This window comes from Erithacus rubecula (genome assembly GCF_903797595.1).
Source record: "Erithacus rubecula genome assembly, chromosome: 16".
Classification (NCBI taxonomy): domain Eukaryota; kingdom Metazoa; phylum Chordata; class Aves; order Passeriformes; family Muscicapidae; genus Erithacus; species Erithacus rubecula.
Window position 1 is genome coordinate 17,026,630 of NC_136668.1, and position 27,928 is coordinate 17,054,557.

At 54.7% G+C, this 27,928-nt stretch overlaps 1 protein-coding gene across 3 annotated transcripts in view; it reads left to right on the plus strand.

The window, feature by feature from the left end:
- ARHGAP26 (Rho GTPase activating protein 26) overlaps nucleotides 1-27,657 on the plus strand; it is a 107,071-nt gene extending 79,414 nt beyond the window's left edge. The window contains exons 18-23 of one of the 3 annotated variants that reach the window (XM_079319721.1): nucleotides 1,355-1,514; nucleotides 3,324-3,456; nucleotides 7,819-7,972; nucleotides 24,284-24,394; nucleotides 26,018-26,109; nucleotides 27,482-27,656. In XM_079319721.1, coding sequence (XP_079175847.1) covers nucleotides 1,355-1,514; nucleotides 3,324-3,456; nucleotides 7,819-7,972; nucleotides 24,284-24,394; nucleotides 26,018-26,109; nucleotides 27,482-27,570 — 739 coding nt within the window. In that variant the 3' untranslated portion in view covers nucleotides 27,571-27,656. Of the gene's footprint in view, nucleotides 1-1,354; nucleotides 1,515-3,323; nucleotides 3,457-7,818; nucleotides 7,973-21,061; nucleotides 21,673-24,283; nucleotides 24,395-26,017; nucleotides 26,110-27,481 lie in introns of those variants that run through there. The other 2 variants (XM_079319722.1, XM_079319723.1) reach the window with 2 other exon arrangements.
- Nucleotides 27,658-27,928: the final 271 nt, after the last annotated feature.

The window sequence follows — 27,928 nt, forward strand, 5'->3', positions numbered from 1 at the left end:
GTCCCTGTGTGACTCAGCAGTGTGCAGGTCCTGGCACACACCTGTCCCCTGTGACTCAGCAGTGTGCAGGTCATGGCACACACCTGTCCCTGTGTGACTCAGCAGTGTGCAGGTCATGGCACACCTGTCCCTGTGTGACTCAGCAGTGTGCAGATCATGGCACACCTGTCCCCTGTGACTCAGCAGTGTGCAGGTCCTGACACACCTGTCCCTGTGTGACTCAGCAGTGTGCAGGTCCTGGCACACCTGTCCCTGTGTGACTCAGCAGTGTGCAGGTCCTGGCACACCTGTCCCTGTGTGACTCAGCAGTGTGCAGGTCATGGCACACCTGTCCCTGTGTGACTCAGCAGTGTGCAGGTCCTGACACACCTGTCCCTGTGTGACTCAGCAGTGTGCAGATCATGGCACACACCTGTCCCTGTGTGACTCAGCATTGTGCAGGTCCTGGCACACCTGTCCCTGTGTGACTCAGCAGTGTGCAGGTCATGGCACACCTGTCCCTGTGTGACTCAGCAGTGTGCAGGTCATGGCACACCTGTCCCTGTGTGACTCAGCAGTGTCTCTGTGACTCAGCAGCATCAGGGGCACCTGGTGAGCTCTGTCCAGCTGAGCACCTGCAGCCCAGCCTGGCCAGGGGGTGCAGCCTGTGTCCCTGTTGCTGTGTCCCCTCGGGATGAGGCACCTGTCCCATGGGGCTGCTGGGACCTCTCAGACCAGGTCAAACACCAGAACCAGGGTGCTCAGTGGGCATGTGCTCAGTGGGAGCTGCTTCACTTTGCTGAGCTGGTCTGTGCCCTCTTGTGAGCTAAAAGGGATGGAGGAGGTGAGGAGGAAGGCTTGGGTGTCCCTGTGTGATGGGAACACGTGGGGCAGGGGATTTGGGGGCAGAGCCCCATCTTGGCCCCCCAGCCAGCCTGGCTGGGCCAGAGGGGACTGACCTCTGCTGCTGGAATGGCTGGGAAGGAGTTGGCCTTTGGAACAGATGAGGTCACTCATTGAGCTGGAGAGCAGTGTGTGTCAGAGGTCCAACAATTTGTTTTCAGAAGGGTTTTGAGCATTAATGATTCAAGATGTTTTCCTGGGAGTGGTTTGCAGTGTGAGGCTCAGTGGCTGGCGTGGGGTTGAGGTTTTATGGGATTAGTCAATTCATGGAGGTTGAAAGGTCTCCAGGAGCACAACAGTTAAATTTGTACTTTTCCACATGGCTGAGCCTTCAAGGAGCTCACCAGGAGCGTGAAAAATGTAAACAGGGTTGTAAGCCTTGTGCCAGCCACGAGGCAGGGAAGGCAGGGAGGGGGTTCCCTGTGGATTACTTCCATCACCTACTTCATTCTCTTTCTCCTTTTTCTCCCAGAGTTGCAGATAATCACAAGCAGAACCTGATGACTGTTGCTAATCTGGGTGTGGTGTTTGGGCCGACGCTGCTCCGACCTCGGGAGGAAACAGTCGCTGCCATTATGGACATCAAATTCCAGAACATTGTGATTGAAATTTTAATAGAGAACCACGAGAAGGTAATGGCTTCCCCTGCCTCTCTCACGTCACTTGTTCATGGAAAAGAACTGGTGTCTCTTTGCCCAGGCAGCCCCCTGTCTGCCCATGGCTGGTGGCCCCACGTGGGGCTGTGCCAGGGAGGGGGCAGCTGGCACTGAGCTTTGGGCTGTAGTTGTGCAAGCAGTGCTGCTCCAGGCAGCCTTGTTTGTGGTCATCCCAGAGTGAGTCAGCATGGCCATGCCCCATCACAGAAATTCCCTTTCTCCCCCTTCCCACTGTTTAGTGGGAGTTTGTCCTTGGTTTCAAGGGGGATGAATGCTAAGGCAAACCTGTGAGATGCACACCTCAGCTGGCTCCTGCTTTGCTGACTAAATCCAGGTTTATCCAAGTGCTGGCTGTATCCAGTGTTGATCTGAGTCCTGCTGTATTTGTGTTTATTTGGTGGATGTTGTGCTCTGTCAGTGGAGCAGTGGTGGCTCTGTGGGGTTGAGGTCCTGGCTGTCCCTCCCTGGCTGCATGTTCTAAAAAATACCATTTTCTTCTAAATGCAGCCAGTTCTCTGATTATGGTCTTTTGTTAGTCTGGTTTTGTTTGGAAGGGAGTAACAGATTTGTGCATTTGGGCAGCAGAGGCAGAAGTAGAAAGCAGCTTTCCCTGGCTGGGCTGGCATCATGGCTCTGAGTCCACATCCAGTTGTGTCTTGAGCAGAGAGCTGTGCCCACGTGTGTTTTCCTGTTGGGAAAGCCTGGCCATGCCAGTTGTGTCTGTCTGGGGCAGGTAGGGCAGGAAAGCCACTGAGGAATGGGTGCAGTGGACTCCAGCAATGGAGAGAGGCTTTGAGAGAGCTGGTCTGGAGGGGTCACTGCCCTTGTGTGAACCTGGGGTCCAGAAAAGGAGCAATACATAACCCAGTATCAGCAACCAGCAAGGCTGCTGCTCTTTGGGCTTTTGTGCAGTTTTAAAATTTCATCCCCTTGAGAAAAATGTGATTACTCAGTTTTCTGACATCTGTGGCTGGAAGTTGCAAAGACTTTCCTGAGCTGGTCTGCAGCCATGGGAGGGTGGGGGCACAGGGGGGACTCATCACCTGCACCCCAAAAAGCCAGCAGGGTGCCAGTGTCAGGCTCTTCACAGCTTGCATCTTGGGTGGAAAAGAGAGGAGTGCAGGCAGAGTGGGAATGTGGAATGGAGGAATCTGTCCCTGCAGGGAGGCAGGTGGCAGTGCCCTGTGGCAGGTGGGCAGGTGGGCGGTGCCCTGTGGCAGGTGGGCAGTGCCTGTGGCAGGTGGGCAGGTGGCAGTGCCCTGTGGCAGGTGGGCAGTGCCCTGTGGCAGGTGGGCAGGTGGCAGTGCCCTGTGGCAGGTGGGCAGTGCCCTGTGGCAGGTGGGCAGTGCCTTGTGGCAGGTGGGCAGGTGGGCAGTGCCTTGTGGCAGGTGAGCAGTGCCCTGTGGCAGGTGAGCAGGTGGGCAGTGCCCTGTGGCAGGTGGGCAGTGCCCTGTGGCAGGTGGCAGTGCCTGTGGCAGGTGGGCAGGTGGGCAGTGCCCTGCGGCAGGTGGCAGTGCCCTGTGGCAGGTGGGCAGGTGAGCAGTGCCCTGTGGCAGGTGGGCAGTGCCCTGTGGCAGGTGGCAGTGCCCTGTGGCAGGTGGCAGTGCCTGTGGCAGGTGGGCAGGTGGCAGTGCCCTGTGGCAGGTGGGCAGTGCCTGTGGCAGGTGGCAGTGCCCTGTGGCAGGTGGGCAGTGCCTGTGGCAGGTGGCAGTGCCCTGTGACAGGTGGGCAGGTGGCAGTGCCCTGTGGCAGGTGCTCAAGGAAAGGTGTTTGTCATTCTGGCAGATCTTCAGCACGCTGCCCGAGGCGCCGGCCGGGGCGCAGCTGCTGCTCTCGCGCAAGAAGAGCTCGGAGACGAAGCCGCCCTCGTGCAGCGAGCGGCCGCTGACGCTGTTCCACACGGGGCAGCCCGGGGACAGTGAGTGTGCAGGGCGGGGCTGGGCGGGGCTGGGCGGGGCTGGGTGGGGCGGGGCTGGGGCTGGGGCTGGGGCTGGGCTGGGTGGGGTGGGGCTGGGTGGGGCGGGGCAGGGTGGGGCTGGGGCGGGGTTGGGGCAGAGTGGGGCGGGGCTGGCACTGCATTGACACTGCCCTGCTCCAGCTGTTGTCCCCATTGCCCTGGCACTGCCCTGCCCATTCCCCTTTCCATCCCCCTTTCCATCCCCCTTTCCATTCCCCATCCATTCCCCATCCACTCCCCTTTCCATTCCCCTTCCCATTCCCCTACCCATTCCCCATTCCATTCCCCTGCCATTCCCCATCCACTCCCCTTTCCATTCCCCTGCCATTCCCCTTTCCATCCCCCTTTCCATCCCCCTTTCCATTCCCCTTTCCATCCCCCTTTCCACTCCCCTACCATCCCCCTTTCCATCCCCCTTTCCATTCCCCTGCCATTCCCCTGCACTTCTCCTCCTGCCAGGGGAAGGGATGATTCCATAACAGGGTCAGGCTTCTGTTTCCTCTGCTGTTGCCTTGGTGGGGAGTGGAATCTGTCCTGGCACCAAGCCCTTAGCCAGGCTCCACACGAGGCTGCCCTAGCAGGGATGAGGTGTTGCTGTCCCCTCCCCTGCCTGGCCCCTTCTCATGTTGCTGGCCCGTCATCGCTGCCATCAGCTGCGGGTGCCACACCTGTGGCAAGGGTGGCCACGGCGTCCTCTGGGGATGCCCTGGGGCACTTTGCCTTTTACAGACAGGAAAACTCCTCCAGGAGGTTCGGCATTTTCCTGAGGATTATGTACCATGGCAGTTTCAAAATGTTGGAGCTCATCTTTCCATTTCTGTCACTAATTGATGCTCCAGATATTTGGGTGAAAGAGCCAAGGCCCCAGCCCTGCTGCTGGGGTGGCAGAAATGTGTCTGCTCAGGCTGTTGTTTCATGTTACAGAGTGAACCCCATTCCCAGCCCTCTGCTTCCTCCTGCCCTTGTGCTGCTGGAGCCAGGCAGCTGCACACTGGGAGCTCTCCCAGTTTGGTAAAAACGCAGCAGAGTCTCCTGGTGAGCAGGACAGGAGCAGGGCAGGGCTGGGGCAGCAGCTCCCAGGGAGCACAGAGGGGTCTGTGCACTGTGTGACTCTCCAAACACGTGGCTTTGTCTGATGGAGTTGCTGCAGTCTCCTTTGGGAAGGACCCTGGTGGGTGTGAGGATGCAGTGGTGCCCAGAGCTCTGCAACACTGGGGGTCAGCTCTCACTGAGGCCTCAAATATCAAACTCTGCTTTTGAAAGCTTCCAGCCCCAGTCATTCCTTTGCTGCTAACTAAGCAGTGGCTTGTCAGCCTCCAGGCTCCCCAGGCTGCTGGACCCTCTGTGTGCCATCCTGGGAGAGGAACTGAGCTCATTTCTTTATTTCTGCTTTTATTTATTCCCATGTGAGGCAACATTTGCTTGTTTTTCCTCATGACAGTCTATAACCTCCTGTGTCTTTGGGAAGCCACTGCTGTTTTATTTGCTTTCCCTGCTGCACATCACGAGAAATATGTGAGGTTTCCTTTCTTCTTTTCTTCTTCCTTTCCTTTCTTAGTGGTCTGGAGTCAGACCAAGGCTCTTGAGTCAGGGTGAAGCACAAGGGCTTAGGCAGCAGCTCAGCACCACAGAAATCAAAAGTTGAAATTGAAGCTAGAAACGTTCTAAATAGGAGCAGGGTGCACATTTTTTAAGAGTGGGAGCAGTTTGACATAAAAAGAAGTGAAGTGGGACAGTGGATTTTCCATCACTTGAAATCTGTTCATCAAAGTCCAATATCTTTCTAACATTTTCACTGGCATTCATCATACCCAGCTGTGTCTAAGTCAAAAAATTATCATGTTCAACACCCAGGGAGCAGATTAAATAATTGTGATTAATCTGTGATTACAGTGATTATTTTGTTGTTAAACATTTGCATTCTTATCCACATCTGACCCAGGGAGTGGCTCTTGTGACACAAGTGTCACCAACACAGCAAACACCATTTTGTTCCTTATCAGTTCTTTTGTCATCCCCTCTCTGCTCCCTGGGGTCACTGTCACCAGAGTGCTCTGGGTGAGTTACCAGGAGAGCCCTGCCCCAGCACAGTGTTCCTGCAGAAAAGGCTCTGCTGAGCCTCTGCCTGCCTGAATTGGGATAAGTTTGGGTAAGGGGTGAATGATCTTCTTTCCTTTGTGTGCTGGAAATGCTCTTGAGCTGATGGGCAGCTCTGCTCTTGTAGCTGTGAAACCAAATTAAACCTTCCAGCAAAGGATCCTTCATGTGGGCTTTCAAAAACATGAAGTAAAGTACAGCTACAGCCTTTTGAAAAGGAGGAAATAAAATCAAGCAGGAGTTTCAGGCTCTGCCATTGATCTCCTTCCCCCAGAGCTGAGGCTGCTGCAGTTCTGTGCTGCTGGGGACTCCCAGCTCACTCTTGGCATGTGCCTGCTCTGGAGATTAGAGGGACAATCCACTCTGAGCTGCCAAGCTTATGGAGCTTATTCCCAGCCTCCAGCCTTGGGCAGGAGATGTTTGCAAATAATCAACCCTCTAGGGGCTCAGGTCAGTCCTTGGGGCTGGCCAGGCTCTGCACAGGCAGTCCTGGACTTGGCCAGCTGTGCACAGGTGGCCTCTCATGGGCTGCCTAGAACCTGCTCCAAAACAGAATGATTTGGGGTTTTTAGATCCTTGGACAGCTTAGTTTCTTTAATTTTTAATTTGCTGGCTATCATATCTGCCTGTCAGTATTTTTGGAGGTCAGTACTCTGCTTTTCTTCACTTTCTCCTCTTCTGCATGGATCATCTGTTTCATCCCAAGGTGCTGGTGCCCTCTGAGCCCTTTTGCAGAGCTGGGGACAGAGAAATGCCTGTGCTGCTTGTTCCCATGGTGGCTCCCTGCAGATGGAGATTAATGAAATCCAGTTTCAGGAGCACATTGACGTGTGTCAACATCATCCTTGGCTCATCTCTGGAAGATAAGCTCACCTGAGCTAAGGCAAGCCCTGTCCTGCTGATTCTGCCCAGGTGCCCAGGGATGCAGCAGCTCAGAGAAGGGGCAGGATGAGGAGCCCTGGGCTGCTCTGGGCATCCCCAGGCTGATGTGGCATTTCCCTTTGCAGAGCTGGCAGAGCTGCCCCAGGCAGTTCCTTTCTGCTGTGTGCTCAGGATTAACCTTTCACACAACCCAGGAGTTCCTCTTGCACTCTTTTATACCCCCCCTTTGTATGTGCACAGGATACAAATTAATATTGCACATTCTCCTCACTCAAAAAGAGCTGGAATTTAAAGGGATTGAGAGCAAGGATTCCCCATCACTACATGCTTTTGGGTTGCAGTTTGACCATGTTATTGTGCACTGGAAAAATAGTTTTGGAAGGAAGTATCCTGGAAGTAGGAGCCCATGTTTTCCAGCTGGTGCCTGTCTTTCAGGAAAGCAGCATCCCAGAAACAGCCACTCTCTGCCCAGGGCTGCTCTCGTGCCATCAGTGCTGCTAATTGCTTCTCACAACTGCAATTACTGCTGCAGTGGCAAAGGCATTAATGGAAACGAGTTAATGGGATTTTCAGTGACCCTGCACAGAGCTGAGGAGGGCGTGGTGGCCCTTGGAGATGCACAGTGTTGTCAGTGCTCCCTGCTGAAGTGGCACAAACCATGGGGACACCTCTCAAAGATGTGATGGAGGCAGAGGGGAATCTCTGGGGAGCCCTGGCTGTCAGCAGAGCAGTGGCAGCTCTCCCCCAGCACTGGGGCTTGCCCAGCACATCCCATTCCACATCAGAGCCAAAGCAGAACCTGCTGCTCTGCATTTTGGAGGAGCTGAGCCAGAATGGAGCAGGGACCATCCTCTTCCCCTTCAGAGCTGAGCAGGAGAGAGAAGCAGGAGTTGGTGTCAAATCTGAGGCTGAAGCAGCTTGACCTGGGTGATCTGCTCTGTCTCTGAGGTGCTGTGCTGCTCTGTCACCATCCCTGGGGCTGATTTCAGTCACACAAATCCATTCCTGCACGTAGCTTACATTTCAGCTTCCTTCAGGTTGTGGCATTTTGGACACCTTTGGGAATGTAAAATATTAATACCTTAAGAAAATGTGTATTTTCCTACTACAAATTGTGTTCCTTTAAATTTGCATCTTAAAGCCAGAAGAGCCAAGGAGTGCCTGGTATTTCTTGTGGTGTGATGTAGAATGTAGAATGTGTCTGTAGCTAACTGAGCTCTGGAGAGATGGCCCTGTTTGCACTGGCTCAGGGTTTCCTGGGAGCTCCTGATGCCTTCACAGCCATTTGCTCTTCACCCTCTCTGCAGTGGCAGCTGATGATTCTTGGGTTTTGGTGTTTTTTAGAGGAGAACAGGAACAGCATCATCAACTCCAGCCTGGAATCTGTCATCTCTTCAAATGCAAACAGCTTCCTCAACTCCAACAGCGCTGCCCAGCCCAGCCTCAACTCCAGTGATCTTGAACTAGAAGTAATTAAGCCCAACAGGCCAAATTCCCTGTAAGTACAATGGTAATTAGTGTTTTATAGACTCTTCATCCTTAATCTTTAATCAGAGTAGTTTCTTATTCCCAACCTCAGCAGTTTGCTGAAGAATACCATTGAACATTTTAATTTTTAATGGGCACCAAACGTTTGCCCTCTGTTTTTAACTGGAGTTAGTTACTGTGGGTTACATCTGCCATCAGTTCCACTCTGATGGTTCTGCCCATGTGGAATATTTCTGAGCAGAGCTCCCCAGTGCTGCCCAGCCCATCTGGTGATAACTCCAGCACACACAAAGGACTTTTCTTCTGAGTTCAATCCTGTGACTGTTGTCAGTACAGTTGATCTCTGGCCAAATCTGTGCTGTTGCTTCTGCTATTGCTTCCTTCATCTGGAAAGTTCAAGGGGAAAAGCAGTGACCTTAGCAGTGCCTCCCTGGGGATGCTGGGTTATTTCTGAAGTCCCTGAGCTGGCGGCGCAGCCCGAGCCTGCTGGGGGAATTTCCTTCCTGCCAGCCCAGAGCTTTTCCCACAGCAGCTCCCAGCCCTGCCACGTGCAGATCTGCTCAGATTCCCCAGGAGGTGAAGCCCATTCCCCAGGAGGAAAAGCCTCCCCCATTCCCCAGCAGGTGAAGGCTCCCCCGTCCTGATTTCAAGGGCAGGTGTCTGCCAATAAAAGCAGGAGCTTCTCTTTGAAATGGACAATGTAAACCCCCTCCCTCCAAATTATTATTATAATTTTGAAATTAAGGGGCTCTCAGCCAAAGAGATGGGAGTTAGGAATAACAGTTCTTCACTAGGAAAATTAAAATAGAAATGCAATATTACACAGAACAATCCCAAACCCTGCCAGAGTCAGAATCCAAGCTGATACCCATCAGTCAGTCAGGGTGGTGGCACAGTCCCATTCCATGGTGCTGCATCCTCCTGCAGGGGCAGATGTGGCTCAGCTGGAGCAGTGCTCCTGGAGAAGGTGCAGTTTCCTCTGAAGCTCCAGGGATAATGTAGAACGATCTGGTTTTCCTCTGGAATCCAGTGGAAAGAAGGTGCCTTGGTGTCCAAAATCTCAGTTTTTATCTGGGTAGGAAAGGCTTGGCTCCTGCCCTGGCTGGAGCATCTCCCAGTGGGATGATGGAATTTTATCAGCCATGAACTGGGACTCACTGGCCATGAACAGGAGATATCTCCTGGAGGGAGGATGGGCTGTGGGAAGATAAAGATGATTGCCCCAGCTGGTTTAAAGATGGCCCATTAGCAGAGAATGTGTGCCAGGAGATCAGGGTCACTGCCACACCCAGTTTGTAACAATGGCCCATTAACAGGAGATATCTCCTGGATGAAGGGTGGGTCATGGGAAAGATCAAGATGATTGCCCAGCTGTTTTTTAACAATGGCCCATTAACAGGAGATATCTCCCACAGTGATGAGAGTCACTGCCACACCCAGTTTGTAACAATGGCCCATTAACAGGTGATACCTCCTGGATGAAGGGTGAGTCATGGGAAGGATGAAGATGATTGCCCAGCTGGTTTAAAGATGGCCCATTAGCAGATAATCGTGCCACGAGATCGGGGTCACTGCCCCACCTGGCTTCAGTAGATGGGGACATTGCTGGCCACATCAACCCAACACACCCCCATCCCCAGCAGGGGAAGCCTCCCCCATTCCCTGGTTCATCCCCAGAGTGGAACTCTGCTCCCCTCCCAGCTGCAGGGATCTCCCAGTGCAGGGACACCATCCTCACTGTCCTTCCCAGCCTCCCAGGGCCCCACACACTCCCAGTCCCCACTCCTCTGCAGCAGCCCATGCCCTGGGTGCCAGTGGGAGCTCAGCATGGCCAGTGCTGGGGCAGGTGCTGTGGTCCTGGTGATGCTGTTGCCTTGGCTGGGTGGGGTTTGGGGTTTGGGGTTTGGGGTGCAGCTCTCACTCCAGCACTCAGGATGGCTCCAGGCCCTGCCTGGCTCTGACAGGAAGGTAAGTGTGGAACAGACACAGGCTTCATCCAGCTTCACCATCTGCTCTGCTTCCATCATCCTCCTCCTGCCACAATTGCTGAGCTGCAGCAGCCCCACAGCCTTTCCTGTGCCCTGCCTGCTCCCTGGGATCACCCCACACAGGGAGAGCTGTGGGGGCACCACAGACCACCCAAAGGTAGGACACCTCCAAGCCATGGCTGTGCTTTACATGTGGTACTGACAGAGTAAAAATGCTTCTCTCTCTCGTGCCTGCTTGAAGTTTCCTTTGTTGAAATTGTCAGAATCCCATTCCTCAATAGGATGGCTTTAGTTTATCCTGCAAGGGGGAACAAAATGCTCTGTCTAATCACAGAATGGGGTTTGTGAGCCTGGGTCTTGCTGGGACCTTACAAGGACTGGTTGCCAAATTCACAGTTTTTCAGATTGCAAGAGTTGCCTCTTCCTAATGGTTTATTTCTTAGCAGAAGTTGCAAAGGAATCCAGCAGAATAAGTCAGAATAACTCAGCTGAAGCTGTGGGAGGCTCTGTGCTGTTCCCAAGGGATTAGGTGAGAGGGCTGGCACTGCACCAGGTGCTTGTGCCAGTTACAGAGCCTTGAGTTCTGTGGGTGAAGCAGGGCTGAGCAGGGCAGCTCGTGGCCCTGGCAGTGCTGGTGCCATTTGGTGCTTTTCCACAAGCCCAGTGATTAGGGGATAATTTCTGCACGTGCAGAACATTTGGGGCTTTGGTCTGTGTTGAGCTAAAGGCTGAGATATGGATCCTGAGGGGCTGATAACACAAGGCAAATACTCTAATTAAATATCTTTAATCCAATCTTTCAGTGAGAAATGAAGCATCTAAGTTGATTTTATTCTGTAGGGAGTGGATGTCCCTCCCTGTGCTTGCTTAGGGATCCTGTGGTTTTGAGAGCTCTGTGGGTCTGCCCCTGGTGTGGTGAGGATGAGGAGGGTGAGGAGGGCTGGCAGCAGCAGCTCTGTCTGTGCCCAGCCCTGCCCGTGGCTGCAGGGTGTCTGAATGGTGCCAGTGTCCCTGCAGGGCTGCCCCACTCATGTCCCCATAAAGAGCCTGCTGAGAGTTGTGGGCTTTGCAGAGCCATGCCCTGTGCCCTGCAGGGCTGTGCCAGGCTTTGGGGCTGGCATCTGTGCCCATGGGGAGCCATGCAGGTGCCCTGGGGTTTGTGCTCCTTCCAAACCCTCTGCTGCTCCTGTGACACCTATCCCCGAGCTCTGCTTCAGGACTTTGGGGTTTTTCTCGTGCACTTCACAGTTTTCTGTAATTTTTAGCTGTGGAGCTGGGAGCTGTTCAGGAGTGCTGAGCCTGTGCTGGCCCAGACTGGGGAGCTGCAGGGAAAGGGGCTGGGTCATTCTCATGTTCCTCACTCCTGAGGAGTCCTGCTGATATTCCTGTGGAAATAACTGCTGTGGGTGGCAGAGGATGAGGCTCCTTGGAGTGCAAATGTTGAGGCTGCAGGCCTGGGGCATTTCTTGTGTCCATGAGCACTGATGAGTCCAGGGTGGCCTTTAAATGTGCCAGCTGTAAATTGTGAGCACCATCTGTGAAATGAGAGATGTTGTTTGAGCTTCTGTTTACAAAAGCCCTTGGCTCCCTGCTAAATGCTCCTGAATCCCCCAGGTCTGCTCTGCCAGGAGCTGTGCCAGTTCCTAAATCCCCTGCTGATGAGTGTTGCCTCTTCCCCTGCTGCAGCAGGGCTGTGCTGGGGCTGGGGTCCCTCCAGCTTGGCCCCTGTCCCCCTGCCCAGGGGAATGGGCTCGTTCTGACATGCTGGAGCATCCCTGGAGCACAACCCAGAGGGAAATGGTTCTGCTGCAGGGCTCAGGCTCTTCCTTCCCAGCCACCACTCAGGCTTTTACGATGGGAATGCATTTATTTATTGGGGCTGGGTTTATTTTTATGGAAAAACTGCTCTGGGCAGGAGCTGTACTGGGTGAGTCAGCAGGGCTGCTGTCCTGTGCCAGGAGCTGTCACTGCAGCAGGGATCCTGGGCAGGGATTTGTGTCCAGAGCAGAGCTGGGGCTGTGTGTCCTGCTGGTCTGTGTGTCCTGCTGGGTGTCTTTATCCTGCCCCTGCACAAAGCATCTTCCCTAGGGAGCAGCCCTGTGCTCCCAGCAGAGAAGTTCTTCAGCTGAGGTTGGGGAAGGGTGAGGGAATGGCTTCAGGCTGGCAGGGGAGGGTTATTGGGATGCTGGGGAGGAGCTGTGAGGGTGGCAGGGCCTGGCACAGCAGCTGTGGCTGCTCCTGGATCCCTGGCAGTGCCCAAGGCCAGGCTGGACAGGGCTTGGACAGCCTGGGGCAGTGGGAGGTGTCCCTGCCATGGCCGGGTGGCTCCAGCCAAGGAGATAAAAGCAGTTTAACACCATCCATTCCTCCAGGCCTGCCAGTGCTCCCAGTGCTGGTGCCCATCCTCACCCTCAGGGCACTGCCAGCCCTGAGCCAGGCTGGGGCTGCCCCTCCTTCACCCCAGGGACTTGGCATTTAGGGAAATAATAACCTTGGGAAACTCAGATTTAGTCAGTACATATCTATTTGCATTTAATTTCATTTTCTCACTGACCAACTATGGCTATTTCTTGCCCTCTGTGGGTATGGAAAGAAATGAGGAGCAGATCTAAGGTCTAGTGGTCATGAAAAAATAACCCTGTCACTCCAAGGAAGAGTGCTTATTCCCACATAAATAAGTCTTCATTAGGCATCCCATAAAAATGAACATTTCCCATGCCTGAAAATGAGAGAAATTTCAAATATGACTGTTCTGCATCCAAGCTGTGGGGCAGGGGCAGGGGACAGCACAGCAGGACTGTGGGGCTGGGATGATGCTGCACCTTCCTGCCATGGCTGTCTCTGCTCTGACCATCCCAAATCCAGCTGCAGCATCCCAGAGCCATGGAACCACAGAGTGCTTGGGTTTGGAATGACCTTCAGGCTCCTCCATCCCATGGGCAGGGACCTTCCCCTGCCCAGGGATCCAGGGGCAATGGATCCAATAGGAGAGGGCAGGATGATTTTTTTTAAAATGGTCTCTTAAAAAACACAGGTAACTTTGGCAATTATCAGCTGGGACACATGAAAACAAAAGCATGCGAGGTGAAGCAAAGAGAGCTTTAAATGCTGCTGGGAGCAGGGCAGAGCTGAGGAGAGCCCAGGCTGAGCTGTGCCTGCCCATCTGTGCTCACCCAGAGCCAGAAACGAGTGCTCAGCCTGCCTGAGCTGCAGTTCCTGTCCCTGAGCTCCCCTGGCTCCCTGCTCCTGCCTCCTGTTTATATTCCTGCAGGATAATGGCCAGGAGAGGTGCAGAGGGGCAGCTCCCACCCTCATCCTGCCTTCCCGGCAGCCACCTTGGGAATGTCCCTCTCCAATGGCATCTCTGGGACTTCTGCTGAAGAAATTGGCTCATAAATCAAATCTGCTGTCCCTGAGGAGCCTGGGTTCTCACCCTGCTCTTCAGCCCCACTTTGATTTGGGAAAAGGCCAGGAAAATGCACTGCTGTTTTGTTTTGCTGAGTGTCACTATGAAAACAGTAAAGGTCCAAACCAGGAGGAATTCCCTATGGAAAGGTGCTCAGGCTTTGGCAGGGAGGGTTGGATCCCATCCCTCGAGTGCCCAAGCAGTTCCTGGGGGTGGCACTGAGAGCTGGGGCTGGGGACAGGGTAGGGATGGGTTGGATGCTCCTGGAGGTCGTTTCCAGCCTGACTGGGATTCTGTGTGGGTGCAGAGCCCAGGCAATGCTGCTGGCAGGGATGGGGCTGCTCCAGAGGCTCCCATCTTACTCTGGCCTCTAACAGCAGAGCAAACACATTTCTATCCCACTTTAACTCCATTTGCTGGTTCTCTGTTCATGTGAAATTGTGGAGCAAACCCCGTGCTGGGCTCTGCCATGTCTGGAGCTGCATTTGGGGTGGGGAATGTGGAGCTGTGAGGAAATAGGAACTTGATTAATTGCAAGGCTTTGGGCAAAACAAAGCTGTTTCTTCTTCCTTCCAGTGCATTGTGGCCGCCTGGCTGGGAGCCACCAGGGCTCTGGAGCAAGCCAAGAGCTGGGAGAGGCTGTTGGGGCCAGCAGAGCAGGGCTGGGGCTCCCTGGGGACCCTCACTGCTGCTGTGTCCCCTGCTGCCCTTCCTGGGGCATTGACCTGGGCACCCCCGGGTGACTGCAGGGAGCCCCAGCTGCACCCTGGGCTGGGGAACATCTCCCTCCATCCTGCAGCCACCCAAGGCTCAGCCCAGAGCCCAGAACTCTGCTCTGCTCTGGCTTTCATCCCTAATCTGGGTCTGGGTGGCCAAGGCCAGCCCCAGGGGGAGGATCTTCAGGCTGCCAAACAATAAATGGCATTTTTGGGGGATTAGGTAAAATCTTGTAACAGAGCAGCTCCAGAACAGCTTTATCTGAACTGCTGTTTAAGAGGAGTAGAGCAGTTCCCAGCTGTGCTGCTAGGCTGGGTTTTACACCCCAGCCCTGGGTGTCCCCAGCCCAAACAGGCTTTTGCTGCTTGAGGTGCTGCCTTCCAGGCAGGGTCAGGGGGTTATTTCCCCTCCCCTCAGTTCCTGCTCCTGTGTCAGCCAGGGTTGGTCTGTGCTCAGAGGTTGCTGCCAGCTTAGAACAGAGCCTGCCTATCTGCCAGTCCTCTTACTTGAGAAAAACTAAAATTCCCAGTCTGCTGCTTGGCTGGTTCCAGATGACATCACATTCAAACTATCTGATGACTTATTTATTTTTTTTGGTGCAGACTGTTGTGAGGGTGTCTGTGTGTTTGTGTCTTTTCAAGCAGTTTTAGCCTGGGAGTCCTGGCTCATGCCTGTGGTGAGAAAGCTCCATAAACCAGAGTGATTCAGGCCTCTGGCACATGTGCTTAAACCTGGCTCATGGAAAACACAGGCAGCAAGCTCAGTAGACTGCACAGATAAATATTGAGGCTCAGTTGCTGGTGGCCATGTAATCTGTAAATGTTTATCTATAGATGTGTATATATACACATGTATATGTACTGGTTTGCTATAGAAAGTTGAATTTTATGATCTTGGAGGTCTTTTCCAACCTTGATGGTTCTATGAATTCCTTCCCTTGTTGTGCTTAAATAACCCAGGATTTATTTTCTGTATCCTTCCATGAGGTATTTTAAGGTGTGCTTGTTTGGGGTTTGGGGAGGGCACAGATTTCCCTTTGGGGTGGGATGTTTTGGGCTGTCTGGGTGGGAGGAGCCCCCAGCAGTGGGACCCTGCTGCCCCAGCCCCTGTGTGCTGCTCAGGCTGCCAGGAGGCAAAGGTGGGATGTGTTTTCCTGCTGTGTGGGCTTTGCACAGACCCTGGAGTTTGGCACAACTGTGCAAGGCTTCAGCTCCTTCACTTTTCAGTCAGCTCTTGGTCTAGAAACTTTCCACAAATTGAGCTGGAAAATGAAGCCAAATATTCTCATTAAACAAGTCTCCATGCCTGTGGCTGACCCTGTGTGACCCAGTGGTCACATACCAAAGTATTTTCTGCCATTCAGACCAATTTGTCAGGCTGGGAGTCCCTCTGCTAGCAGGAGCCCATCCTTTGTCCTTCCCCAGGAATGATTTGGGGAGCTCTGACCCCCTGCCCTGGCCAGGACTGTGCCCCTCTGGGTGGCACAGGGGATGTGTGAGTGGCTGCAGGTGGACAGACAGATGGACAGATGGACAGCCAGATGGACAGGTGAGCTCTTGAGAGGCTCCTCACCCCTGCAGCCTGACTCCCACCACCCACAGCTTTTCCCAGTGCTGCCCCTCTGATGTTCTGCCTTTGAGGAGCCCTGAGGTTCTCTTTGGGTGCTGCCCTGGGAGCAGCTTCTCACAAGCTGAATTAATTCAGATTTCCTTGCAAGGGTTCTAAAGAAGCACCTTAAACTTGAGCTGTGCATGGTGCTTAAGAGCAGCTTTCTGGAAAGGCTTAGGGAAAAAAAAAAGATCTTGCAGTGCACTTCTTTCCTAATTCCTGTAATTAGTGTGGAGATGGCTGCATAGCAGCATCTCCTTCAAAGAAACTGCCTCAGGTAAATATTGGCTAATGGAAATTTGACTTTCAGGTGGAGCAGGATTTGAAACCCACCCCAGTGGCTGTGGGGGGATGGCTGCAGGATCCAGAGCTGCCCCCAGACCTTCCTGGGGCAGCCACAGGCTGTGCTGAGCTGCTCTCTGGAGCTCAGCATCACCTCCCCCCTTTGGTTTTGGGGTCCTGGGGTGTTTCCTTGCCCAGCCTGCTCAGCTCCCAGCCCCTCTGTGCAGCCTCAGGGGTGAGCCCAGCCAGAGCTCTCCCTGAGCCTGCTGGATGGGTGATGGCACACTGGCACTTCTGCCCCTGTGAATGTCACCCCAGGTGAAATACAGCCCAGGAACAGCCAAGGGCATTCTTTGCTTCCTCCTTTTGCTGAGAGATCACATTCAAACCCAGGGATGCAGCCCAGACTCTGCCTTGTAAAGGTCTTTTGAGTGTTGGGGAGTTTTTTGGGAGTGTTTTTGTGGCTCCAGGCTCAGCACCCAGCCCTGGGAGTGCTGAGAGCATCCAGAGCTGGGCTGTCACAGGGGATGTGAGCACCCCAGCCCCATTTCCCTGCACCAGGACTGGGGCAGCAGGGCTGGCTCAGACACCCTGAGTGTCTGAAAGGAGATCCCTGTGCTGCTTAATCCCTGAGTTGCTGGAGCTGCTTTCCCCTGCTGGGTAACCCAATCCCCAGTGCAGACACAGTGACAGGGCAGTGCTAAGCTGGGACATTGTCAGCAGCTCCAGAGCTGTCCCCAGCCCTGCTGGCCCCACACCTGGCACTGAGCCCCATAGAGGGAGGGGGTCCTGCAGGGAGGGTCCTGGCAGGGCAGTGGGAAGGGAAGTGCTGGGACAAGGAGCAGGGATCCAGCAGTGGGAGAGCAGGAGGAAACCAGGGGCTGAGGAAAACCCCTCTGGCTGTGCTGGGCTGGGCAGTGGGCAGGGAAGGAGCTCAGTGGCTCCCTGCTCCAGGCAATGCCCAGGCTCTGCTGGAGCCCCTGGGGTACCCCAGGAGCTGGGGGAGTTTGTTCCCTTTGGCCACCAAGGTGAAATGGGCTGGAGCCAGGCTGGGAGAGCTGGGGCTGCAGGGAGGGCTCAGAGGGACAGTGGCAGAAGGACTTGGGGCAGGGTTGGGGTGACAGTGGGAATGGTCATAGGCAGGGATGGATGGGATTTGGGGAAGGAATCCTTTCCTGGGAGGGTGGCAGGGCTGGCACAGGTGCCCAGAGCTGCTGTGGCTGCCCTGGATCCCTGCAGTGCCCAAGGCCAGGCTGGATGAGGTTCAGAGCACCTGGGGCACTGGGAGGGGTGGGATGGGTGGGATTTAAGGTCCCTTGCAGCCCCTGATCCAGCAGGAGGTTGGGTTGGAAGTGCTGGGTGGGCAGCACAGAGAGGGTGCAGCACAGGGAGATTTGGGAAAGCACAAGGAATAAGAGATGGGAAAACACCCAACCAGAAAGAAATGAATGTATTAATCTTTGCTGTGTTTGAACACTGGAAGAGTTCTCCAAGGCTGCACCATGGCAGAGAGGGAAACTGAGGCTGGCAGTGACTGGGAGGGTTGTGTGCTCCCAGCTGGGCTGCACTGGGGGGCTCTGGCTGCAGGAGGAGAGTTCTGCTGGCTGCAGCTGCTGAGGCAAAAATGTCAGTACAAACTCTGGTGGTTTTAAGGGAAAAAGTGACGAAAAAAGGGAGAACAGAACTAACATGGTGTTTGTTTTGATAAATGAGATTGAGCTGGGTTGTTCAGTGCTGTGGTCTGTGGGGTTTGCAGTGAATGCTCTGATCAGCTCTGGGAACTGGTGTAGGCCAAATGGGCAAAACGAAATCAGGGAAACAAGAAAATGCAGAAAATTATTATGCAGTGGCTTTACTCATCCATTATCCCTAAATCACCTTCTCAGCCCAAGCAATCCCCATTGTTTGTCCCACTGCTGTGCCCTCTGTGGGCACTGCTGGCTCCTCGTGCTGCAGGGAGCAGATTTACACACCAGAAAATGAGAGTTTGAGCCTGTGGTGCTAATGAGGCTCAGAGAAACTGCCTTTGTTTCCTGTTAGCATCTGAGCCTGGAAGTGGCCTCCTGTCAAGTGATGTGGGGATATTCCTTAGCCAGGAATGAAGTTTTTACAGCAGGGAATAACTGTTGTGGTCATTTGCAGAATCTGCTTGAAAAGTGGAAGAGCCTGTTGTGCCTGTGGGAGGTGGCAGTGCCAGCTCCTGGGGAGCTGAGCTGCCATCCCTGCCCTGTCCCACCTGGCATGGGGCAGAGCAGATCCCCCATCACCTGCCTGGGTGCCCCTGCTGGCTCTGCAGGGCTTGGCTGGGGCAGTGAGGACCAAATTCCCAATCTGGCACCCAAAAGCAGCTCCCAGGGCTGTGCCCAGGGCAGGTGGCAGTGGCTGGCAGCAGGGACAGCATCCTGAGCCTCAGAGCTCAGGTGTAGCTGCTGGTGGCTGGCAGAGGCAGCTCTGCACTGCCCTGGGGCACAGGATGTGTTTAACTCAAATATTTGATCCTCCTGAGCCCCCCACAGCTGAGCTGGGAGCTGAGATCCCACTGGGATTTTAATTTCCTTCCTTTTCCAAGGATCCCATATGGTTGTTGGGGTGGCAGATGGGAGAGTTTTCTTTTCAGGGGATGTAAGATAGCAGTGCAGTGAGATTTCTGGAGGGCTGTAGAGTTCTGCCTAATTGCAAACAGAATTTGGTGGTGACTAATGCAGCAGGCTGGCAGCATTATCTCATGTTAGAAGCTGTGGCACGATGGAGAAGCCATGACTAAGACACTGGCTCCTGATTTACCAACACTTCCCTCCTGAACTGCCACTTTGGCTCCCTGCTGCCACATTACAACTTTTCTATTAATAATTCAGGGCTTTAACACAGTTTGAAAGCATTTGGTTCAGCATAAAACCCTCCAGCCTGATTTTGAGTCTGCTGAGAGCCTTTTGGGCAGAGAGGAACAGGGAGGGGGCATTGATGGAGCAGAAAATGCAGCAAAAGGTGGAAAAAAATCCTTCTCTGGGAGGGGGGGAGGCCCTGGATCCCTGGCAGTGCCCAGGGCCAGGCTGGGTGAGGTTTAGAGCCCCTGGGACAGTGGGAGGTGTCCCTGCCAGGTGACACTGGGTGGCATTTAAGGTCCCCTCCAGGCCCTGCTGTGCCTCTGTCCTGTCCAGGTTCATGTGGACCCGTGGCTGCCCCATCTCCCCCTGCCTGTCCCAGTGCTGAGCAGCCCCTGCTGGGTCTGCAGCTTGCTGTGATACTGGAATTCTGTTTCAAACAAGTTGTGCAGCTGTCACTGAGGTGCTGTTCCCTGTTGAGATGTCACCTGGAGCTCACCTGGAGCTCACCTGGCACCAGGAGCCCTGTGCTGGACCAGCCTGCAGCTCCCTTCCTGCTGATGCTGAGAACTCACCCAGTGCTGACTCTCTGCTTGCTCCTGCCTCTCTCCAGCTCTAGCAGCAGCTCTGAGCTCCAGAATTCTGTCCCACAGCAGCTCTGTCATCTCCTCCCTCTGCACCATCAAGCACCATCTGCACTGGCAATGTGGGACAGCAGCTCCAGCTCCTCAGAGCCACAGCTCAGCCCAGCTCTCCTGCCCAAGAGGAAAAGCTTTTAGATGCCTTGAGCAGTGACTGAAGCAGGGAAATGTTCCCACACGTGGGAAATCAGCCAAGCAGCCAAGTGACAAGACAAAGCCACTGCTGGGTGTCACCAGGATTGCAGAGGGACCTGTCTGTGTGGTGGAAGGAAGATCCTGAGATCTGTGCTGATGGAGATGGGACCTGGGAAATGGAGATGTGGGGAAAGTCTGTGCTGAAGAGTTGGAGGTTTTTTGGACCAGTTTGGCCAAATGATGCTGTCCACAGGCCATTTTAGCTGCTGATTTCTTTAAATGTGTCATTTTTTCCACTCCTGAGAGAATAACACTGCAGAGTTTAACATTTCCTTGCATTAAAGCAGCAGCCCAGGAAGGGCCCTGCCAGGCTGGAGCCCTGTGAGCTGCTGCTCAGCTCTGGGGTGGTGCTGCAGTGCCCAGGGGCTGTTCTGGAGCCCATCCATCACTGCAAGCTTTGCTAGACCTACAGCCCTGCTTGAGCTCCCTGAGCTTCCCAAAGCCAGGCTGCCTCCCATTTCACTTGGGCACCAGAGCTGCTGGTGAGCTGCAGGCTTGTCCTTGTTTCAGCAGAGCTGAAGTGCTCTGGCATTACATAAAGCTGTAATTTTCTTTTTTTCTTGTTACCTTTGAGAAGAACCTTATGTTCTGCAGCTTTGTTCTATAGGAATAGAACAGGGAGCAAAGGGTTTGGTGGTCCTTGATGTATTTTACTGCAGTTGGGTACTGATCATGTCAGAACAGGAATATTGTTGTTTATTCTTGAGGTGATTTCATGAAAGGGCTGGAGTGCATCAGTGGGCTCTGCCCATCCATAGCTGTGAGATGTTCTGTGGCAGAAATAGCCCCGAGTTCCACAAAAATAAACAAGTTGTAAACATGTTTGAAGTGGAACTGAGTCCTCTGGGGAGGAGAACAAAGCAGCAGAAGTTGGCTGGAGACCTGCAGAGAGGGGCTCTGAGAGCTGCACATGCCCCAGGGGCTGAGGCAGCCTGGGTGGAGGAAGAGGAATGAAAGAGGCAGGTTGGGAGAAGGGATCACAAAGGAAATGTTTTAGCTCCAGCAACTCCAGCAGAGTCTTGAAACAAGAGTTACTGATTTTTTTTTTCCACGTGTTCGGGCAGCAAACGAAGCATCTGCCTGGGAAAGGCAGCAGCAAGGGAAGCAGGGAGGAGGAATTGGCTCCTGAATTCATTTCCAAGTTGGTGCTTGTTGGAAGAGTGGGATTGCTGGAGGGACACATGGAGGGGAAGTGGCCCTGCAGTGCCAGCTGTGCTCCCTCCCTTGGGATCACAGCAGCTTCTGGGACCAGCAGCAGGGGCAGGAGCCTCAGGATGCCTTGGGCTCTGGACTGGTGGAGTTCCCCCAGCTGCTGCTGCTGGGGAAAGGTCCCTTCTCACCTTGGAAGACTCTAATTTGAGCCATTTCTTTGTCTTCTGCTTCTGATGGGTTTGGTTCTTAGCAGTTTTCTCTGTTTTGTTTCCACTGTGCACCCAACAGGAAGAGCCCCTCGCAAAGCCCTCCCGAGTAAGAAGGAAAAAAAAAAATCATCCAGCTGACATTTGCTGCCTGCAGGCAGCAGCCAGAACTTCCCCCAGCCTCTCACCACCTCTGCTCTTTTTGTGAGAAACAAAGGAAATTGGATCCTACAAGAAAACTGCCAAAGTGGCAGAGACCTCGGGCTAGCCCGTTCCTCGTGGGCACTGCCACTCCAGGAGCTGCTCTGGGGCTGGCAGGAACAGCAGCTCAGGAAGGTGATTCTGCAGCAGCAGCTTGGAAAGAAATCCCTGTGTTCCATGGCAGGCAGGTGAACCCTCCATCCCATCATTCCCAAAGTCTGTCATGCTGGGAGCAGCTCAGGAGGGTCCTGAGCTGTCCGTGGGCTCTTGTTGAGGGAATGTTCTGGAAGGATTGGCAGAGCTGCTCAGTCACTCAGGACCACGTGCATCTCCTGTGAGCACCTGATGGGCAGGGGTGCTCTGCACACCCCAAAGCACACCCTGGCATTGGGAACCCTTCTCTGCGTGCATTTGCTGGGCACAGAGTGTTTGCTGTGGCACCAAGGATCCAAAGACACCAGAACCCTGCTGGCCCAAGGGCTGGCTTTTGCTCTTGGGCTCTTTTCATGATAACTCTGAAATCCTGCTGGTTGCATTCCCTGCTGTCCTGAGCAGAGTGAGCAGTTGTGGAGTGATGACAGAGTGACCTGAGGAGGAACAAGAGCTGCATTCTTCTGTCATGATTCATCTCAAAAACTGCAGTAGCACTTTCTGCTCCGGAGCTGTGTGACACTGGATTTTCCTTCCCTTGTGCAGTGGAGAGGACCAGGGCTGGTGGCATGGTGGCCATCCCATCACTGGCACACCCAGTGCCATGGCACAGTGACCATCCCAGCACTGGCACAGCCAGTGCCATGGCACAGTGACCATCCCATTCTGGCACACCCAGTGCCATGGCACAGTGACCATCCCATCACTGGCACACCCAGTGCCATGGCACAGTGACCATCCCAGCACTGGCACACCCAGTGCCATGGCACAGTGACCATCCCATGGTGGCACACCCAGTGCCATGGCACAGTGACCATCCCAGCACTGGCACACCCAGTGCCATGGCACAGAGGCCATCCCATCACTGGCACACCCAGTGCCATGGCACAGTGACCATCCCAGCACTGGCACAGCCAGTGCCATGGCACAGTGACCATCCCATTCTGGCACACCCAGTGCCATGCACAGTGACCATCCCAGCACTGGCACAGCCAGTGCCATGGCACGGTGACCATCCCATGCTGGCACACCCAGTGCCATGCACAGTGACCATCCCAGCACTGGCACAGCCAGTGCCATGGCACAGTGACCATCCCAGCACTGGCACACACAGTGCCATGGCACAGTGACCATCCCATGCTGGCACACCCAGTGCCATGGCACAGTGACCATCCCATGGTGGCACACCCAGTGCCATGGCACAGTGACCATCCCATGCTGGCACACCCAGTGCCATGCACAGTGACCATCCCATGGTGGCACACACAGTGCCATGGCACAGTGACCATCCCATTCTGGCACACCCAGTGCCATGGCACGGTGACCATCCCATGGTGGCACACCCAGTGCCATGGCACAGTGACCATCCCAGCACTGGCACAGCCAGTGCCATGGCACAGTGACCATCCCATCACTGGCACACCCAGTGCCATGGCACAGTGACCATCCCATGGTGGCACACCCAGTGCCATGGCACAGTGACCATCCCATTCTGGCACACCCAGTGCCATGGCACAGTGACCATCCCATGGTGGCACACCCAGTGCCATGGCACAGGCTCAGCCACATTTTGGTGACCAGCTCGTGGCCCCTCCAAGTCCCCCCTTGGCCAGGCTCCTCTTGGAGCCATCTCTTTGCCAGAGCTGGTGCTTAAAGGGTAAGTTTGGGCAGTCTGGGATGACTTGGTGACCTTGGTAGTTCCCATTTGGGCTGGGAATAAATGGAGTAACTGGTAAGTACCAATGGCTGTCAGGTTTGGCCAAGACTTTTTCAAAAGCTGGACAGTTTTGATGATGGAAATGCTAAAGATTGTTTTTGAATAGTGGTGATTTTTAGCAGAATGATCTGGTTGAAGGCCTGCCTGACAGCATTCCCTGTTCCCAGCCTCTGGTGAGGTGATGCTGCTCTCACTGCTGTACCCCATTTCTCTCTGTGTGTAATCTTCTGACACAATAAAGGTGTTGCCTGGAATTTCAGAGGGAATTACTCTGTGTCTGTCGAATCCAGTGGCACAGCTTCTGCAAGGAGTCAAGCCAAGAGTTTGGCCTTAGGCAGAAATGGTCCAGTGTCCAAGGGGAAAGATCTGTGACATAAATATCCCCCTGTGGTGGCAGCCAGAGGACACTGAGGAAGGTGAAATGTTGGTCTGAACTCCTCTAGGTCTGAGGTTCTCCCCCTGTTCTGGAGCCACCAGTCCCTGAATCCCTTCCCTGAGCCCCAGCTGGGGGAGAACAGACCTCTGTGATCAGGGACACTGTCCCTCCCTCAAGGAGAAAACATGTCATGATGCTTTTACAAACTAATTGTTTTTACAGAGGCATTTGCAGTGTGGAGAGGGATTTCTGGTGTTTTATCAGGGATGGAGTTTGTAATCTGAATTGGATGGGGAATATAAATGAGTTGCTGAACAGAGCTGCAGTAAATGAATCAGTCAAACTGGTATTTTAGTACAATAATTGCTTTTTGGTGAACCTGAGAATGACCTGAATTGAACAGTTTGGAAGGACCCAAAAACTCCTGTGTGCAATTACAAGTTCAGTAACTCAATCCAGCTCCAGTTGGCAGCTGTGGCTTCAGGAATCAGCACAAGGGGGAAAGGGGATGTAAAACAAAATCAGTGGCATTTTTCTGCAGTGAATGTGTGAGTGGCAGACAGAGGGGTGGGGGCTGCTCACAGGCATCACTAACATCCAGAAGTGCCAGCAGCAGTTTCTGGCAGGCCTGGGGGAGGCGTGGGGCAGGTGAGTGGTGCAGCCCAGCCCTGGCACATGGCAGGGCACTGGGGCTCCTTTCAGATGCAGACAAGTGCAGGCCCAGCCTTGGGCACTCCCAAGGCCCTGGATTCTCCTTTCCTGGCTGTGTCTCACCCTCAGAGGTGTCCATGGGCTGTGCTGTGTGTCAGTGCTGTTGCTCTGTGCTTGCCCGTTGATCAGTCTCTGGTTCTGTCTTGCAGCCCCCAGAGTGCCAGCCCAGCGTGTCCCCTGTCACCGTCCTGGCCCATGTTCTCTGCGCCCTCCAGCCCTTTGCCCACCTCCTCCACGTCCAGCGACTCCTCCCCCATCAGGTCTGTGCCACACTGCCCCTGCCTTGCTGCTTTTGCTCTTCTGCTCAATCTCCCTGGTTCCCCTTCCCTTCCCTTTGCCTGTCATCCCAGCACAGACACTCAGCCAGGGGGAGCAGGGGCTGTCACTGCTGGGCTCAGCTCAGCTCAGCTCCTCTGCTGCCTTTGCTCTGCTCTGCCACAGGTAAGAACTGAGTCCTTGGGAAGCTCTGCCATCCCTGGGGTTCTGCCCATGGCCTCACTGGGATGGCAGCAGGGTGATGGACATGGGCAGCACAGGCTGGCTGTGCCATCCTGAAGGTCCCTGGGCAGCACTGGAGCTGCAGATGGACCAGCACAGGATGCCCAGTGATTCCTAGAGCAGGGCAGGCTGAGCCCTGTGCCAGCCCCCTGTGCCCTGGGGTGCCAGAGCAGGCACTGCCCTCGTGCCCTGAGTGCACTGGGATGTTGAAAACACCTTCTGTTTTTATCTGCTGCTCTCAGGTGCTCTGAGTGAGCAGTGCCTCCCTGGCACTGAAGGACCCTTGCAGTGGGAGGGTTGTTTGCCCACCCTGGTTCTGAAGTGTTTGGGATCTGCTCGTGTCAGGAGCTGGAATTTGGAGAGGAGAGAGCTCAGTTTTGGGGCTCTCTTTGCAGCAAAGCCAAAAACATTCCCAGCTGTGGTTTGCAGTTTGCAGGGGAGCTGCTCTTGCCATGGAGCCTTTGCTGCTGCCCTGGGCTCCTGCAGGAACTCAGGGAACTCCAAATCCTCAGCAAGATAAAAATGGGTAAAACTCATCTGGGAATGGTGACACCTTGTTCCCACCCCAGCAGCTCTTGGGGACACTTCATCACTTCCCTGGGCTGTGTCACAGCTGAGCAGCACTGCTGGATGTGGCAGCTGCTGCAGTGCCAGGGCTGGGCTGGGCTGGCACTGGCACTGTCACCACAGCCTGGCAGTGTCCCAGCTTTCCAGCAGCCCTGCTCCAGCCCAGAGCTGGGGAGGATGGGTGGGGGTTCCAGGAGCAGGGACAGCTCTGTGTGCCTCATTTTCTGCTCTCTGCCAGCACTTTGCTCCATTCCTGGCTCTGCTGCTCCCATTCCCTCCCCTGCAGCGTGGGCAAGCTGAGGCTTCCAGCAAAATCTAATGGCAGTTAAATCTATTTTACCTTCAGGTTCAGGCTTTAAAAAAGTGCAGCAAATTCTTCACAGACCTGCTTGGCTTTCTGTTTTGAAACAACCCTCCCCAAGTGCTGATTGTTCCTTGTGCAATTCTCCTTGTGGTGGCAGCTGCACTTGGATGGGTTTGCAGAGGGGGGAGGACAGTGGCAGTGTCCCCTTTGCTGTGTGCCATCAGTGCCAGCCCCTGGTGCCCCCTTTGCTGAGTGCCAGCCTCTGCTCAGTGCTGGCCCCTCTCACCAGCCTGGAGCTGGGGATGTGCTGGGCTCAGAGTGGGCTCAGGGTAGGCTCAGAGTGGGCTCAGAGGGGGCTCAGGGTGGGCTGTGCTGGTGCTGTTTGGGCAGCAGTGCCAACTGGGCTCAGAGGGGCTCAGGGTGGGCTGTGCTGGGCTCAGGGTGGGCTGTGCTGGTGCTGGCAGCCCCCTGCAGCCCCAGGCTGGCCCTGTGCCCACTGGTGCCCCTCCTGCAGCTCCCCCCTGCGCAGAGCCCGCGCTCTCTACGCCTGCAAAGCCGAGCACGACTCGGAGCTCTCCTTCACTGCTGGCACCGTGTTCGACAATGGTGAGTGTGCAAACCCTGCTGGCCTCAGCTGGGGACCCTCCCAGGGCTCTGCACAGCCCCTGGCTCCTCTGGCTGGGCTGTGCACACACAGCCCTTCCCGGAGTTCTGCCCAGATTCTGGGGATCAGCACCACAAATACTCCGTGGTGTTTGTACAGGAGATGGCAAAGCCACGTGTGCTTTTTCCCTCTGGATGTGAGCACTGGAGCAGGTGGGCTTTGCTCACTCTGAGCACACTAATGAGCACAGATCTGCTGTTTCCTGCACCTTCGTGGAACTGAGCAGCTCTGGCTTAGTTATAATCCCAGTTTTACAATCCTTTTTTTACGACTTTCCAAGTCATTCTTGGCTTTTAAATGCTGAGCATTGTCATTTGGGAAGCTGCTACCACAGGCACTGGTTTTGCCCTGGGACATAGAGCAGAAAGGGAGGAGAGGGAATACATGTGAATTAAAGACAATCCTTCTCCAAAGCAGCTCCATAGTCATCTTATAAATAAACATGGTCTCCCCTCTGAGGGCCCGTGGGAATCAGAGCAGCTAGAAGGGGAACAAGTTTGAATTAAATACATTATGTTTGCTGATAAAAATCAATGGATTATTCAAGGGGAAAAGTACACAGTGTGTTCCAGTCACTCAGCAGCACAGCCAGGGCTCACGTTGGCTGCAGGTCCTGAGCTGGCCCAGCCTGGCTGGGGTCAGGGGCTTGGCAAACCCCAGGAGGGCAAAGGGGTCTTGGGCCAGGTTCTGGTTGGACTTGCAGCTGCTGTGAGGCTGAGCAGCTGCTCCCTCCAGCTGGGTTTGGGCACTGGGAGAGCTCCAGCTGCCCCCAAACTCCGGTGAGGGCAGCCCAGGCAGCTCCAGCAGCCCTGGAGCCCCCCTTGGCTCCTCTGTGCAGGGGGATGGATGCTCCCCTGCCTGCAGTGGGAGCCTGCTCCTGCATCAGCACACCTCTGGGGGCTGACTGGGTCAAGAAAGGCTGTTGGTTTCTGGTTGCACAGTCAGGGTGCAGGGTTTGCTCCCCCTCTGGGGTGTTCCCTGGTGCAGTTCCCCTCCCAGCCTGGGCCAGCAGGGATGACAGTGTGGAGTTGCCCACCTTCTCTCCAGCTCCCAAGGAACCTCAGCTCAGATCTGGAGGAAGTGTTGGGCCCCTGATTTTATCCCAAATGCCTCATTTCCCTCAGCCCCAGGGAGGATTTGGATTCACTTGGTGAAGGAAAGGCCAAGGAGCTGCAGGGACAGAGCAGTGCAGCTGCCTGAGCCCTTGGTGTGCTCACAGAATCTGGAATGCTTTGGGTCAGGAGGGGCCTTGAAAATCACCTTTAACTCTGTTTCCTTCCTTACAAATGAGCACAAGCTTCCCTGTGTCCACAGTTCACCCATCCCAGGAGCCTGGCTGGCTGGAGGGGACCCTCGATGGCAAGACAGGACTGATCCCCGAGAACTACGTGGAGTTCCTATAACTGGGGGTGCCCAGAGCCCCTGCTGAGCATTCCATGGTATCCATGGGGAGTCTGCAGCCCTGTGCCATGCCCTGAGGGGATGGGGACAGCCCTGAGGGGATGGGGACAGCCCTGTGCCACCCTGTGAGAGGATGGGGACAGCCCTGTGCCATGCCCTGAGGGGATTGGGGACAGCCCTGAGGGGATTGGGGACAGCCCTGAGGGGATGGGGACAGCCCTGAGGGGATTGGGGACAGCCCTGTGCCCACTGCTGGGTGTTTGAGGGGGTCCCAGGTGGCCTCTCCCCCTGTGGTGCTGCAGGGGGGACATGGGGAGCCCCCCCAGCCCCGAGCTGAGCTGCTCCAGCCACATCCCAGCC